We start from the raw sequence: 16,646 nt of genomic DNA on the forward strand, positions 1-16,646 counted from the left end.
AATGAACAGGACCATCATCCAAACACTGCTGTGCCCCAGGTCTCAAAATCATCACCTTCTCTGCCACATTTCAGGGCATCCAAACTTAGCTGCCTGAGGCAACTGCCTTTGTTTGCACCATGATAAAAACACAAAACCTACATTCTGTATACTATGGCTAATTTCAGGAGTGGAATTTGCAGGATGCAGAAAATGATAGGACCTGCTCTGCCAGCACAGAGACACACCTCCAGATTTTGCCTGGATATAGGCACAGTAGCAGCATAGGACCACATCATTTAACTTCTCATAGATTCTCTTCTAGATATGCAATATGCAAAGAAGCTCTGAATAGCATGTGACACAGCTCACAGTTGAATGGGGTTGCAAACATACAATGCTTTGCCATTTAGGAACGAGCACAAATATTATCTGAGCACTGTTGCTGGGCGCTAGAGAATGGTGGCAGCAGATTTTTCTCTTGCACACTGTTTCTGCTGCAACAATCTGTGACCAAGTCCTGCTCAAGTCCATCCAGAGCACACCAATGCTGCAGATGATCTGGGAGTTGTCCCACTAAGCCACTCAGGGCCCACCACCAGCCTTTGCTGGGGTGTCCATGTTTGCAGAACTGGGGAGGGTGAAGTAAAGAACTATAGCCAGGATGAGGATGATGACTCCCGCGACCACGCCCACAAGGATGACCTTCCATTTCATGTTCTTCCAGCGCATCTGTCGAGCCACTGTGCCTGTTGTCTTGGAGAAGGCAGCACTCTAGGAGGAAACAGAGAAGGGGTGCAGCCTCTCTTATTCATAGGCATACAGGATTGTTAATATCCCACCCTTTTTGGAGGCTCTCCAACCCAAACTATTAATTAGAGCCACACACCCCACAATCAGTTTAGGCTTAGCCATGCTGCAGTATCTGGTGCTCACAGATGGTTCCCACTGTAGGGAGTGACACTGTCCAGGGAAAGCTGAGGCCAAGGAAAGGTTATGTAGTTCTGAAACTGCTGCAGACACGGGATTTGGATCTGGCACTGGGCGAGGGGTGCAGGGCTTCCAGCATTTCAGCTTTGGTTGAGAGGAACTAAAGGAACTGAAGACAGTAAAGGTGCAGGACAGAGAGGGATAGGGCATAGAGTTTAGCTTCCAGAGGGCGTAACAAGATGTCATCTCAGCAAACAAATGGCCCTGCCTTCACACTTGCTGAGGTCAAAGGAAGGGCAGGAGGCAGTTTTGGGAGAAGCACCCCCCCCCCACTTTCCCCTGTAGATGCTTTCTCCCACTGGCTCCCCACCCCACCACCCAACTCCTCCTGGAATCACTTTCATTTGCAAATCCTGGCTGGGAAAATATAAAATGTGGCATTTGTAAGAGACAAGAGACATTTGCCACAAGGAAGAATTAAAGTCTCCACCAATGTCCCAGAATAAGTCATGAAAAAGTTGTTTAAAAGAAGGGGAGGGAAAACTATTTAATTTCAGAGCACATCTCTTGGAACAGCTTTTTCGAAAGGATGCAAAACCTTCATCGTACAAAAGCCCAGTGCTCTGATTATACTGCCTTATTGACACTGTCTTATTAAATTGTATTTTATAAGTAATTTTGGGGGAAGCTGCCGAGATTTGGAGAAGCAGGATGCAAGTGTTAAGTAGGTAGGTAGCTAGGTAGGCAGGTAGGAAGGAAGGCAGGCAATAAGATGGAAATGGACTAAATTTACACAATGTACAATTACTAGGCAGAGTTTAGATTGCCTGGTACAATATTTTATTTTTTTAAAGCATGGAATCCACATGCTCCCTGCTGTTTCTGTTGAAATGTCATAAACCAGAAGAAAAGATTGATCCGGATTTGCTATCAGCAGTTCAGTGGGCAGAATGTCCATGTTCTCTACGATCCTGAGGAAAGGTTGCAACATTTGGGACTTTATAGTTTAGAGCAGGAGTGGTCAACCTTTTTATACCTACTGCCCACTAATGCATCTTTCTTGACAGTAAAATTTCCTTACCGCCCACCAGTGCTCGAGGGAAGGAGCAATAGAACCCGCTACCGCCCACCTAGAATCCTGAAATGCTCACTAGGGGGCGGTAGGGACCAGGTTGACCACCCCTGGTTTAGAGAAAAGGTGAGGAAGAGGTGACATGATAGAAGTGTATAAAATTATGGAGAAAGTGAGCAGAGAAAAGTTTTGCTTCCTTTTTCATAATGCTAGAACTCCAGACATCCTATGAAGCTGAAGGTTGGGAGATTCAGGACAGATAAAATAAAGCACTTCTTCCTGAAGTGCACAGGTAAACCACTGAACTGATGGTCACCAACTTGACTGACTTTAAAAGAGGATTAAACCAATTCTTGGAGGAGAAGGCGAATACCTGGCCGAGATGCTTCTAAATCCCAATTGCTGGAAACAGCAGGAGGGGAAAGTGCTCTTGTGCGCAGGTCCTGTTTGCTTGTTTCCCAGAAGAGGTGTCTGTTTGGCCACTATGAGAACAAGATGCTAGACTGGATAGGCATCTGGACCAATCCAGCCTGTTCTTCTTACATTCTTAGCCTTCGCGAGCCAGGTACCCAACAGTGTTTTGGATTACAACTCCTGCCAGCCCTGGCCAGTACTGCTGTCCCGTCATTCCTTTCCCTTTCTTTACTTTAAGAAAACAGCCCCGGACATCACAGCAATCCACAGGATCCTGCTAGCGCCCCACATCTTACTTTAAGCCATGGGTAGGCAAACTAAGACCCGGGGGCTGGATCCAGCCCAATCGCCTTCTAAAGCCAGCCTGCGGACGGTCGAGGAATCAGTGTGTTTTTACATGAGTAGAATGTGCCCTTTTATTTAAAATGCATCTCTGGGTTATTTGTGGGGCATAGGAATTCGTTCATTCCCCGCCCCCCCAAAAAAAAATATAGTCTGGCCCTGAGGCACAGTGGACCGGCCCCCTGCTGAAAAAGTTTGGTGACCCCTGCTTTAAGCTCTGCCAGGGAGGGGGAAGCCCAAATCAACCTGGGCCTCTTGGACTGTGACTCCGAGGGGCAGCAGAAATGAACTATTTTGTCCTAATAACAGCAATTACTAGACAAAATGTCTGTAAAATGCTGGAGCTGGTGCTCCTCCTCCTTTTCATGGGAGATAATATTAACTTACAGCTTGAACTTTAGTTTAATAGGTGCTCTTCTACTAGCAGCAAAGCTCATAATAACAAGATCCTGGAAGGATTTTGAGGGTGAGACTCTGACAAGTTGGTACAACCAAGTATGGCAAATAGCTCTTGCAGAATAAGTAAATAATGAAATAAAATTGGCACAAAGCCTGATGCACAAGGACTCCTATGTAATTGAAAGACACATTTTTATTACGTATGCAGCTAAAAACAAAAACAGAGGACTCTCCTCACATTGTAAAACCTTTTTGTTAACATGACTTCTTTATCACCTTCTTTACATGTAGTAGTCTGGGATTAGAACTCATTAGCTTATTTGGCTGATATTTTGCATGCATTACCTCAACACCAGCTTCTGGGTTAGGCTGGGATATTTAATAAAAAAGAAAACTGGAAGAAGGGAACCATTTTGGAGGGAAAGACCACATGTTTCTCCTGCTGTCTCAGGGACTCTGGATGAAATACTGACGACAATCTACTGCAAACAAGGGTCCACCCATCACTTGTGGGGTGTGCAAAAGCCTACCACCCCCAGAAGTGCCTTTTGCAAAGGAGCTGCTCCCTCCCTCCCTCCCCCTGGCTGTACCTGGTTGCGAAGTTCATCTGCCCTTTCATCCAGCTTGCTGAGCTTGCCCTCACGGTCCAGCACTTTGTTGTAGTTCTCCAGCATGATCTCTGTCACCTGCTCAGCCTCCCCCTGACACCGCTTCAAATTGTTTTCCCCCTGCAGAAAGAGAGAGGAGGATCATAGCAGAAGGAACTCTGGTCCCTCACGCGGCTTGAGGCTGAAACACAGCAGCTGAGCGAGAGGAGTGTACGTGCGTACAGAGATAACAAGGTCTTGGAGAAACCAGGGCAGGAGGAGAGGACTGGGTCAGAACACCTGGTTGCCCTTTCAGGTCACAGGGAAGTCGGGGACCTTTTGCTCCCATGAAACTAGGAACTTGCCAGGGAGGCTCCAGGTGCAGACAAAGGCCTCTGGAGGTGTCACCTTGCCAACAAAGGTCCGTATAGTTAAAGCTATGGTTTCCCCAGTAGTGATGTATGGAAGTGAGAGCTGGACCATAAAGAAGGCTGATCGCCGAAGAATTGATGCTTTGGAATTCTGGTGCTGGAGGAGACTCTTGCGAGTCCCATGGACTGCAAGAAGATCAAACCTATCCTTTCTTAAGGAAATCAGCCCTGAGTGCTCACTGGAAGGACAGGTGCTGAAGCTGAGGCTCCAAGACTTTGGCCACCTCATGAGAAGAGAAGACTCCCTGGAGAAGACCCTGATGCTGGGAAAGATGGAGGGCACAAGGAGAAGGGGACGACAGAGGACAAGATGGTTGGACAGTGTTCTCGAAGCTACCAGCATGAGTTTGACCCAACTGCGGGAGGCAGTGGAAGGCAGGAGTGCCTGGTGTGCTCTGGTCCAGGGGGTCACAAGGAGTCGGACACGACTAAACAACAACAACAACATGCTGGCTGGGACGGATGAGAGACGTAGTCCAACAGCATCTGGAGGGCACCAGGTTGGCAGAGGCTGTTTTAAGCCATGGAGATGAGTGGGAGGGGGTTGTTCTGGGATACAATACCATCTTCTGTCCAAGATCGAACTCTAGTTCCACATATTTGTAAACCTGGATGCCTAGAGCCAGAGCCGTCCCCAAACCTGTTTTCCCACTTTTTCAAAAGACTTGCTTTCATCAACATAAAGGAATGGTAAGATGGACAATGGAGTCAGTCTCCTAAATGCTGGCAGATTAATTGCATTTCAAAGCCAGGAGGAAGTGAGAGAAGGCAATGTGATGGTTGTTTTTGTTTGCATTTATGTTTGCATTTATGATGAAATGTACAATTGTACTTCAATTATTATTATTTTATTTTATTATTTTTTTGGTAAAGGTTCTCCTGTCCTCTGGCATGGGCTGCTTGGGCTCTATGGCAGGGGTGGGGCTATCAGACAACTGCCCTAAAAAACCTCAACAACTTTTTGTGTCTGCATTCTTCCTCTTAAAATATGGTGACCCTATTTAAGCAGTTCAGCTCAGGTGTGTGAATCTGTCTGCCAGGAGCTGGAAATTTCTGTGCTCTCTTTTGTTATATGATGTGTTGAGTTTGCGGAGCGGGGGCGGCTAGATCCCCCCTAAATGTGTTATGAGTTTGTGGGGGGCCAGATCCCCCTAAATTCTTAGATTTAGTAAATGTTAGGAAAAAATGAATGTTTGGCGTATTAATGGAAGCTACCAGACGCTGAATCCAGCAGCAGCAGCAGGCAGGCCGCCCAGTTTCCCATGCTCAGAAGAAGATGGGTCATTATTAGCAAGGAAGAAAGAGAGCAGAATACTGGGCCATTAAGAATGATTGGCAATGCAAATGCAAATGCTGCCAACCAGCCCAGAACTGTGAGGGGAGAGAGACTTTCTGCTGGTCATCAGGCAATGGCTTTTCCACCTGCCTCGCCTCATCCTCCAGCCCTGGGAGCATTTCATAGAAATAATTTTATAAGTTGTGTGTCCTTGTTTCTCAATTTAACCCTTTTATATGGTTCTGTAGGTTTTGTGGTATTTTATGCACTGTGATTTGCACTTATTTTTAGTGATTATAGATTAGTAATGCTTTATTGTAACTGATAAGTGTAAGCTGTTTAATTATTATTTGCTGATGTTTAATTTTACTGTTTACTATTAAATTTTAATGGATTATTGAATATTGCTTTATTTGATATAAGTTGTTTATTTTAAAGTTATTGTGACTTTTTATATTGGATCAGATTGTTACTATTAATGTTTGATGTTTTATTCTGTTTTTATATGTGTTGGAAGCCACCCAGAATGGCTGGGGCATAAATAAAAAATTGTTGTTGTTGTCCTATTAATTCCTAAAATTTCTGACTTCCCCTAAGAATCATAGAAATGTAGAGCTGGAAGGGACCCAATGGATCATCTAGTCCAATATTATTGGGTGATATCCTACAAAGTCTTACTCACAGTAAACCCATATAAATTAATGAGTCAATTTAAGCCCATTAATTTCAGTGTGTTCTGAGTATGACTAACTCTGGTTATCACCCATTAACTTTCTAACCAGTGAGTAAGCCCCATTTCTTTATTAACAGTTCTACTTCAGCTACAAGTTCCACTGGATTTTGTTAGCAAAAGAGCTACATCACCCACACATTATTTTATTTCCCCTCCCTTTCCTTCAGTTTCACCTCTTTTACCTTTTTGCCGCCCCCCCCCCTTTACAAAGGAACAAACAAATGTGCTAATAAATGGCATCCCTGACTTGTCTCCCCTGTGAGGTCAAAACCCAGTGAAATAAACCCATTAGTGCATATTTTTGCTTTGTTTATTTTGAAATGTATGTGCTCTTCAACACCTGACCAAATGATAAAACAAAATAAGCATAATAAAAATACAATTATGGTATTAAATAAATAATTGCAGCAGAGCTGTACAAACACATGAAAAGCAAATATTTAAAAAATCATAAAATGAAAACAGCATTTTAAAACCAGCTGGTTGATGAGCCAGAAAGTCTGCTCTGCCTGGCGGCATAAGGTCATCAGATTTAGTACCAGATGAGCCTCCTTGGAAAAACCAGTCTGCCTGCAGGGACCACAACAGAGAGGGGCCTCTCTGCCTGCTCCCCACTCTGGTCCTCACCACCCAACTCACCTGAGTAGCCATCTGGGTCTCAGAAAAGGGCCTCAGGTGTTGAATTCAGGTGCTTGGCAGGGGGTTGGACTTGATGGCCCTTGTGGTCTCTTCCAACTCTATGATTATATGATTCTAATTCTATGTTCAGGCAGAAAAAGGCAGACTGGGAATAAACCTCTGTGGTGTCTTTACACTCAGATCTGCCTTTCACTTTTGATTAATACAGCCAATCTTGTATTCACAGATACCAGCTGAAACGCGTGTGCAGCTGAAATAGGTCAGATAAGGGTTTGCGTGAGATCTGCACCAACAAGATTCTCAGGCTCACAAGGGCTCCATATAAACCAAGTGGGGTGCTCTAAAAATGGCTGCAGTACTTTGGCCAGCACTGGAGCTCCCTGGCAGCTGAGTTCACCCTGAAGGCAATACATTCTGAAGTCTCTTGGGCCCACAAACTACGGCTGGAGGCTGAAGACAGCAATACGAAAGTATAAAGGTTCAGAAGAAGTGGCAGTTGACCTGGCCTTGGTCATTCCTGGAGTGTGTCTCCCCATCTCTTGTTGGAATTAGAATTCCCCACAGGAAATGAGAAGCAAACACCAACCCATTGCCTGAAATAGCTTGTTTCCTGCTGCTGCAATGGGTGGAGGAAGGCTGAACCCACTCAGGGAACCAAGCCAAAAGCCACAGGAAACATAAAGGTCTTTTTCAAATGCTGTTTCCTTTGGAAAGCCGGAGCTGGCAGACAAGGAGCCTGAGGCAATGATCCTGGCCCAAACCAGCCTCTGCTACACCAGACTTGTGTCACGCTGGGAAGAACTCCCAAGGAAGGTGAAGGTCACTGGGAGGAGAGCTCAGGAAAGAGAGCCTTTCACCCAAGATCCTTTGCATCTGAGGAGGGGAGGAAGAGAACAGTGCAAGGATAGTGGCTAAGGAAGACTCACCTGGTCTCATGGCTTTGAAGTACACCATGACACGTACAATACAATCGTATCTTATACTGTACTCATCTAATTCAACCATAAGCAGCTGAAGGTTGAAATCCTGTAAGTTAAATGCGAGCAAGAGCTCAAAAGCTCTATTGTGCTGGGTCTTCCCAGTGGAAAAAAAGCTTAAAAGCTCTATGGCTTGCTTGGGATCCAAGGCACTCTCTGTGGGCTGAGTCTGGGATGTTCCCCTGAGATAATGATGGCCCCACCAGATCTTCAGAGAGCAAACTGGGGCCTCCAGAGCTGGTATAAAGAGTATGTGCATTTTTGCATATACATGGAACCCTTGGAACCAAACTCCTGTGTAAAATGTGATTGTACTGTATTTGAAAGGGTGATTCATGCTGATCCCCCAAGATCTAGAATCACTGGTCTTCAACTGGTGGGCCTGATCTGTGGTGGGTTGTAACAGCACTACTACCTTGTAAATATATGTTAAAAGATTAAGAAATGGGTCCCCCAAATGCATGTTTGGGTTAAAAGTGGGTCTTGAGTCTGAAGAGGTTGAGGATACCTGATCTAGATAATCTCTTGAAGGACATTTTTCAAAATGCTTAGAGAGTTCCATACTGCAGTCTCTATTTGATTCTCTCTGTGTGTATTTTTGCATACCACACCAAAGTGGTGTACAATAAGACAAAAATAAGATAAAATACCAAACACTATAGACTCAGTAAACTAAGAGGAATACAATGGTACCTCAGGTTACATATGCTGCAGGTTACAGACTCCACTAACCCAGAAATAGTACCTCAAGTTAAGAACTTTGCTTCAGGATGAGAACAGAAATTGTGCTCCAGCGACGCAGCAGCAGCAGGAGGCCCCATTAGCTAAAGTGCTTCAGGTTAAGAACAGTTTCAGGTTAAGAACGGACCTCCGGAATGAATTAAGTACTTAACCTGAGGTACCACTGTAAAACTATTTGTACAATTGTAAAACACATGTTCCACACCTTGACCCAGTCATACTTCAAGGAAAGCCGTCTTATACAAAAATATGAGGCACTATGTGTGGTAAACCTGAGGGTGTACTGACTTGCCAACACCTTCATAAGGTAAAGGTAAAGGGACCCCTGACCATTAGGTCCAGTCGTGACCGACTCTGGGGTTGCGGCGCTCATCTCGCTTTAATGGCCAAGGGAGCCGGCGTTTGTCTGCAGACAGCTTCCGGGTCATGTGGCCAGCATGATATTCTTGTAAAGAAGCTGGTAAAATGTGGTCTTGACTATGCTACCACTCAGTGGATTTGTAACTGGCTGACTGACCGAACCCAAAGGGTGCTCATCAATGGTTCCTCTTCATCCTGGAGAAGAGTGACTAGTGGGGTGCCACAGGGTTCTTTCTTGGGCCCGGTCTTATTCAACATCTTTATCAACGACTTGGATGATGGACTCAAGGGCATCCTGATCAAATTTGCAGATGACACCAAACTGGGAGGGGTGGCTAACACCCCAGAGGACAGGATCACACTTCAAAACGACCTTGACAGATTAGAGAACTGGGCCAAAACAAACAAGATGAATTTTAACAGAGAGAAATGTAAAGTATTGCACTTGGGCAAAAAAATGAGAGGCACAAATACAAGATGGGTGACACCTGGCTTGAGAGCAGTACATGTGAAAAGGATCTAGGAGTCTTGGTTGACCACAAACTTGACATGAGCCAACAGTGTGACGCGGCAGCTAAAAAAGCCAATGCAATTCTGGGCTGCATCAATAGGAGTATAGCATCTAGATCAAGGGAAATACCTAATAGTGCCACTGTATTCTGCTCTGGTCAGACCTCACCTGGAGTACTGTGTCCAGTTCTGGGCACCACAGTTCAAGAAGGACACTGACAAACTGGAACGTGTCCAGAGGAGGGCAACCAAAATGGTCAAAGGCCTGGAAACGATGCCTTATGAGGAACGGCTAAGGGAGCTGGGCATGTTTAGCCTGGAGAAGAGGAGGTTAAGGGGTGATATGAAAGCCATGTTCAAATATATAAAAGGATGTCACATAGAGGAGGGAGAAAGGTTGTTTTCTGCTGCTCCAGAGAAGCGGACACGGAGCAATGGATCCAAACTACAAGAAAGAAGATTCCACCTAAACATTAGGAAGAACTTCCTGACAGTAAGAGCTGTTTGACAGTGGAATTTGCTGCCAAGGAGTGTGGTGGAGTCTCCTTCTTTGGAGGTCTTTAAGCAGAGGCTTGACAACCATGTGTCAGGAGTGCTCTCATGGTGTTTCCTGCTTGGCAGGGGGTTGGACTCGATGACCCTTGTGGTCTCTTCCATCTCTATGATTCTATGATTCTATGACTAAGCCGCTTCTGGCGAACCAGAGCAGCGCACGGAAACAGCGTTTACCTTCCCGCTGGAGCGGTACCACTATTTATCTACTTGTACTTTGACGTGCTTTTGAACCGCTAGGTTGGCAGAAGCTGGGACCGAACAACGGGAGCTCACCCCGTTGCGGGGATTCGAACTGCCGACCTTCTGATCAGCAAGTCCTAGGCTCTGTGCTTTAACCCACAGCGCCACCCGTGTCCCTGGTAACACCTTCATAGTGTCCATTAAATTAACCTTCCCAGTGTCACGTAGTTGGCCTCTGTAGGTCACAAGATGCTGGACATGTTGGTCTTTGGCCTGATCCATCTGCAGGAGCTCCTGTGGTGTTCTTCACCCCACAGACATTTCAGAAGATGAAAGCGAAAGCAAACACAAAAACCCTTGTTGGGACCTCACACAGCACTCCACATGCTTTCTCAGAGGCTTGGTCCACTATCAAGTGCCTCCTGTGCCTTCATCACAGAAGGTTGTGGCCTTTTGACAGCTGAGATCCCAAAGCAGAAGGGCAGGATTAGCTGTTCCACTACAAGCATGAGAGCAAACTGGAGCAAACCCTGAGGAGCTCCACCATCTCACGGAAGGAGAGGTTTGCTGGCTCTCTTACTAGGAACGTGTTCCAAAAAGTTATTGAACCTTGCCTCCCCACAGCTCCGCCCCACACTTTGCTTACTGGGACCATCTGCTGAGAGGCTGTGTGGAAATACACCAATGCACCGCATGCGCACATACACACACACACTCCTCCATCTGAGCATCTGTGCATTATTCTTTCAGACTGGCTGCCAGCTGCTCCCCTTCCTCACTGTTGCCTCTCCTCTCACACCTGGCACTTCTAAGCCCAGGCCTAATGAGGAGAGAAATCTAGCAGCAACGTCCTCCAGGTCTAGTGCCCTCCAGCCACGCGTTGGGCCCAATGAGAGTTGTAGTCCAAAACATCTGGAGGGCACAAGGTTGGGGAACACATGGTGCTGCATTATACCAACTTCGTCTACCTCAGTACTGTCAACACTTGCAGCAGCTCCTCTGCTCATCATGTTTTGGGGTGGCCTTATCAATGCTGCATGTTAACCCAGTGGTTTTAGGCCTCACCTGGTTTTTATTTGTTTAATGCTACAGATTCTTAGGTGTGCATCTCATACTTAGAAATAAGCACACACATTAAAATATGCACAATAATTGCTGCAGGAATCTTTCTTTCTGCTGGCGGCAAAAAAGGCACCCAGGGCCCTTGCTCTGAAGGTGACTCTCCCATTGTGATTCAACAGACCAGGCACTTTGCTAGCAGGAGAGGAAAGCCATCAAGAAGAGCCACCCTACATGCTGGGAAAGGAAGGTACCTCCTCCTCCCAAGTGTTGGGCTTCCTGTGAGCAGCAGGGACTGCTCTGCAGCCGGGGATGTTTATTCCCTCCTGCCAAGCTCCTATTGTTTACTGTGAGACTAATTGATTGAGGAAAGCCACAGTGTCAGAACTCTGTGAAGGAATGACCAGCTGACAGAGCACATATCTCATCTCTAACAGCAGAGTCACAGCAGACCAAGACTGAGAATACTCAAGCAACCTCAAGCAGTCTTTCCTGGGGAGGAAGGCAGCTGAAAAAGGTTCTGATCTCTTGAAGTCAACAGAGGAAAAGCAGGCCAACACAGTCATGTGAGCCCACAGCCCTGGCAGCTTTGGAGAAGCCCCTCTCTCTCACCTCCCTGTCTGAACTGCAATAGCAACAACTCAAGACTGGTGCCCTCCAGATGTGCTGGACTATCTTTCCTGTTAACCATAGCACCCTATGGCCATGCTCCCATCAGCTGAGACGGATCAGATCTGTGGTCGAAAGCAACTGGATGGCACTTAGCTGGGGGAAGTCTAACCCACCCCAAGGTGGAGTCAGTTTTAGACAGCAAAATACGTTTGCACCTCTCGGTAGAAGAGGGAACTAAAACCCACATCCTTCCTGTCGAGTGGGTAAATCTTGTATGTGAAAACTGAAAACCTTCATGAAGCATTAGAGGAAGGCAAACATCTGCAGCATGTTTTCAATATCCACCCAGTGAGGCTCTCAAAGTGATTTAATGTTTCCTGCCCAGTAAGGCCACCTGAAGCAGGCAAAGTCAGTGCCCACCAGCCGACAGGCACTCACTTCAAACCAGGCAGTCCTTGAAGAGACTGGCAAAGAGCCCTTTGCAAAAAGCCCTGCTCGGCTGATCGGTGGTGCCTCAAAGTGCAGGGCTCTCTGCAACCCCAGCTTGTTGCTGTAAAGTCCCAATAATCAGCAGGACTTCAAAGTGCTCCATCACCTGATGTCAGGAGACTGGCGGGTGGGCAGCTCCACTCACCTTTCAAATCTGGCCTGTGAGGGGTAGAGAAGATAAGGATGTGGCTCACTGCCCACCCTGGGAAAATAACATCAGCTGCCTGTCCTCTGAAGTCTGCAGAACAGTCTGTTGTGCAGCAGGCCCTCCTGGCGCAGAGGGAGAGGCAGAGGGAGACAAGTGCCAGGTGGCAGGTGCCGGGGGTGGGGGAGCAGGCACAGCTATATACATCACTCTGTCTGTCCTGAAGTCTTAATGTGGCCTTCTGCCTCCAGTGTGGCAAAGGATGCCTTTGCCTCCCAGTGTGGCTGTAAGGGCCTGAGCCTGAATGGGTTCAGGGGGCAGGTGGGAAGGCGAGGGAGGGGGGAAAGGAAGAGCAGTGCGGCACGGTTGCGCCCATCTCACTGTGCAGCCCCAGCGCACCTGGGGAGGGCTGCTCCTCCCATCCCCCCTTTCCTCCACCAGTGTTCTATCCAGTTCTTTCTTTCAACAAATGAAGGGCTGCCATATTTCAAGAAGTAAAAATCCAGCTCAAAAACCCCACACCAAAAAATGCCCCACCCCACGTTTTGGAACTATTTTTAAGGGAAACGACACTGCTGACATGGATTGCCATATGTCTGGACATTTTTGACCACACTGCTTCCGACTGCAGTATTATGGGTACGTCTGGGAAATTCTGGGCGTATGGCTAACAAATGAGGAGTACAAAAAAGAAGAATATTCCTAAAATGACACTTTGAAAGAGTGAAAGTGATGAAGGGAACACAAGGATTTCATTGCTTTGTTCCATCTACACCCAGTCCAACAGAAATTGTGACTAAGGTGTACTGCTTTAGCAATGAGAGAGAATTTTGACACTGAAGGAGGTACAAAATCTCTGAATATGGCTGAGATAACTGGCTATATGACCTGTGAATATATTAAAGAATTGCGGTTGACCTACGTGCTGTTGGTGGACTATGAAAGTGAAGAAGCAACCGCAACCTTCTTACACTTGCCAGGCCCAGAATCATCATTTGCTTTCCCATCTACTTTCCCATGTACTTAGTACTTAATGAGCACACTTTGACAAAAAATGAAACATATGCAACAAATGCTCCTGAAAAGTGTTTGTTGTAAAGTATAAATAATGGAAGGATGAATGTTTTCAGACCCATTTCTCATGTGTAAGGTTTTTTTCATAATTTTGTTTGATATGCATTTTGTTGTAATGTTCATGAAGTGAATTACTAAGAAGAATTCTGTCAAAGTGTTAATTCTATAATGCAATAGCAAGCTATCATTCAGATTTGGAACACATTTTAAAAAGAAAACCCTAGCTGTTCAGATACCTTTTAACTGAATAACTTTCTAAAGGAATGCCTGAAATAACTGATATTATAGTGTGAAGTCTCGTTTATTCTGTTATATTTTACTCCAAGAAGACCAATTTATCCTAAATAGAACCCAATAATGCACAAAATATTTTTAAAATGTGATCCCATGATGAAATTCTGCAGGTAGCTCTTAGAAATATTAAATAATCAATATTTTTTTGAAATTATAAATCATATTAATTTTTTAAATTTTACATCTTGTAACTGAAATTTAAAATTTAAAGTAAGGCCATCATGTGACATATCATATTAAAGCCCATGAAGTTTTGAATAGATTGGTGTTTTTAGTTTTGACATTCTGGGCTGAGCATTTAAGGGTTTTTTAGGTTTTGGCGAGGCCAAATTGTCATTTTTAAAAAATTTCAAACCCTTATAGCTCAAAAATGGGATGAGATAAAAAAATTAAAATTTTAGATTTGAACTTAGTTTTAATCATTCAACAAGTGTACAGAATATTAAGAAAATTGGATGACATGAGGTAAAAAAGTTGGATCACTGCCGCCTCCAACTGTGGCCAGCGGCCATCACCTTCTTCTCCAGGAATATCTCTAATTTTAAAGCCATCTCATCTGGTGGCCCCACTGCCTCCTTTTATCTGTCCTGAATCTTCCAACATTTAGCTTCCTTGGATGTTTACGAGTTCTGGTGTTCTTCAGAAGAGAAAAACCTTTCTTTTTCCACTTTCTCCACGTCCTGCATAATTTTACAAACTTCTCCCATGTCGCCTCTTACTCGCCTTCCCTCCAGACTAAAACGTCTCAAACGCTTCAACTTTTTCTCACAGGGGTGTCGCTCCACACCCCCACACCCCATAACTTCGCCTGTCCTTTTCTGAGCCTTTTCCAACCTTGAAATATCCTTTCTGAGGTGAGGCAACCCAGCTGCAATCTTAACCACGGCCCTTACTTCGGAGTAAGCCCCCTTGAATTCAACAGGGCTTCCTTCTGAGTAGGGATGGTTAGAATTGCGCTGTAAGGCAGACGTCCAACCCGCAGCCTCCGCCCCCTACTGGCGCCAGGGCGCAACTACAGCGGTACCTCGGGTTAAGTACTTAATTCGTTCTGGAGGTCCGTTCTTAACCTGAAACTGTTCTTAACCTGAAGCACCACTTTAGCTAATGGGGCCTCCCGCTGCTGCCACGCGATTTCTGTTCTCATCCTGAAGCAAAGTTCTTAACCCGAAGTGCTATTTCTGGCTTAGCGGAGTCTGTAACCTGAAGCGTCTGTAACCCGAGGTACCACTGTACCTCCAAACGACTCTGTCTAGAAGGGGCAAAGAGATTCTTCTGGAGGCAGCAACAGGCGGTCTTGGGTCCGGCGAAGCGGAAGAGCCCCGCAAACTCCCGGCTGCGCCCGCATTACGAAAGAAGCTCCCGAAAGCGACGCTGCGCGGCCCCTTCCCGGGGGTCCCTTCAGACTTCCGAGGCAAGCAGCGTGCGCGGGACTGGAGCCTCCGCCCCGAAGCGCCCCACGGCAGCCGTGGCGGGCGCGGACCCTCGGTGCCCCCCGCGTGGGCTGCCCAGAAGCCGGGAGGGAGGGAGGGCTCGCCGCCGCCGCGGAGCTGCGCCGCGCTGCCCCCTCGGAGCCGCCGCCGAGACTGACCCGACGGCTGTGCCGCCCGCCCCCTCGCTTCCTACCATGGCTGGCCCTGCGCGTCGGAGAACTCGGCTGAGTTGCGGCGGCAGGACGGGCGCCCGCTTCTCCTCGGACTGGCGGCCGGCCGCGCCGCCTTCCTGCCCCCTCGGCCGGCGACGGGGCGGCGCTTCGGGTCGCGGCACGTGGAAGGGGCTCGCTTACTCCGCGCGCCGCTTTCGCTTTCCTTGGCGGCCCCCGGGGAGCTGGGAAAACGACCCCCGGAGGGGCGTCGCTTCGCAGCCCCAGCCAGTTCCGCGGCGGGCGGACCGGCCCCTTCGTGGGCGTCCCCTCGCCCCAAGAGGCGCCTGAGTCCTTGGAGGGAGGCGAGGGAGCAGCCCAAGGTCACTGTCCAGCTGGCCAGGAGAAGACGGGAGCCCTCCAGACGCCTCCATCGCCCCGCCGCCCAGAGGGGCCAACCAGGCGCCCCGGGGAAGCTGGACCTGAGCGCGACAGCAACACCTGTGCTCCCCAGGTATGCCGGAGGCAAAATATAACCAACCCGGCCAGTAGCCACTGGCTAGTAGCCCTTCTCCTCCTCCATGGATTTTTAAAGCTAGTGGCCATGGCTACAACCTGCTCCTTGTTCCATCATTTAAGGATAGGCCACCTGGATTTCCTCTCGCTGCCCTGTGTTTTCCAACATTCAACTAACTACATTGGGTCCCAGTGTTATGAGAGAGGAAGAAAAAGTCATTTGTCTGTTTTCTGTACACCGTGCATAATTGTATATACAGTTTACAAACTTACCGTAATCCATTCTGGAAGTCCGTTCTTAAACCAAAGCCGTTCTTAAACCAAGGTGCACTTTCCCTAATGAGGCCTCCCGCCGCCGCTGCCCTTCCACTGTTCAGATCCCGTTCATAGACCGAGGTAAAGTTCGCAAACCAGGACACAGCTTCCAGTTTTGCAGAGTTCGTAAACTGAATAGTTCTAAAACAGGGCTGTTCTTAAACCGAGGTACCACTGTACCTCTGTCATGTCCCCTCTCCCTTGCCTTTTCTCTGAAGCCCCAAATGCCACAAGCCTTTCAAATGAGGGAGTTGCTCCATCCCCTTGATCATTTGGGTTGCCTTTTTCTGAACCATTTTCCAGCTCTGCAATGACCAGAAGTGGACACAGTATTCCAAGTGTGGTTGCATCATAGATTTGTATCAAAGCATTCTGATCTTGCCAGCGTTACTTTAATCATAAAGATCCCTAGCATGGAGTTTACTTTTCACAGCTGTC

General features: G+C 47.1%; 1 protein-coding gene across 2 annotated transcripts; it reads right to left on the minus strand.

Moving 5' to 3' along the window:
• Positions 1-532: 532 nt before the first annotated feature.
• VAMP5 (vesicle associated membrane protein 5) lies at positions 533-15,624 on the minus strand. Of its 2 annotated transcripts, none has more exons than XM_053401449.1 (3): positions 15,422-15,624; positions 3,727-3,864; positions 533-753 (listed from the first exon to the last, which is right to left on the minus strand). In XM_053401449.1, the coding sequence occupies exons 1-3, from the start codon at positions 15,422-15,424 to the stop codon at positions 565-567; spliced, it is 330 nt and encodes a 109-aa protein (XP_053257424.1). In that variant the 5' UTR covers positions 15,425-15,624; the 3' UTR covers positions 533-564. The 2 variants fall into 2 exon arrangements, with proteins under 2 accessions (XP_053257424.1, XP_053257423.1); XM_053401448.1 differs by lacking the exon at positions 15,422-15,624 and adding an exon at positions 6,803-6,845.
• Between the last annotated feature and the right edge of the window lie 1,022 nt (positions 15,625-16,646).

The sequence above is a fragment of the Podarcis raffonei genome, chromosome 8, assembly GCF_027172205.1.
Source record: "Podarcis raffonei isolate rPodRaf1 chromosome 8, rPodRaf1.pri, whole genome shotgun sequence".
Taxonomy (NCBI): domain Eukaryota; kingdom Metazoa; phylum Chordata; class Lepidosauria; order Squamata; family Lacertidae; genus Podarcis; species Podarcis raffonei.

What these genes read in the sequence shown, in the direction of transcription:
- VAMP5 (XM_053401448.1), bottom strand. An exon ending in CAGATGAACTTCGCAACCAG is followed by an intron (nt 754 to 3,726) that starts GTACAGCCAGGG and finishes GTTTCCTCCTAG; the next exon opens with AGTGCTGCCTTCTCCAAGAC.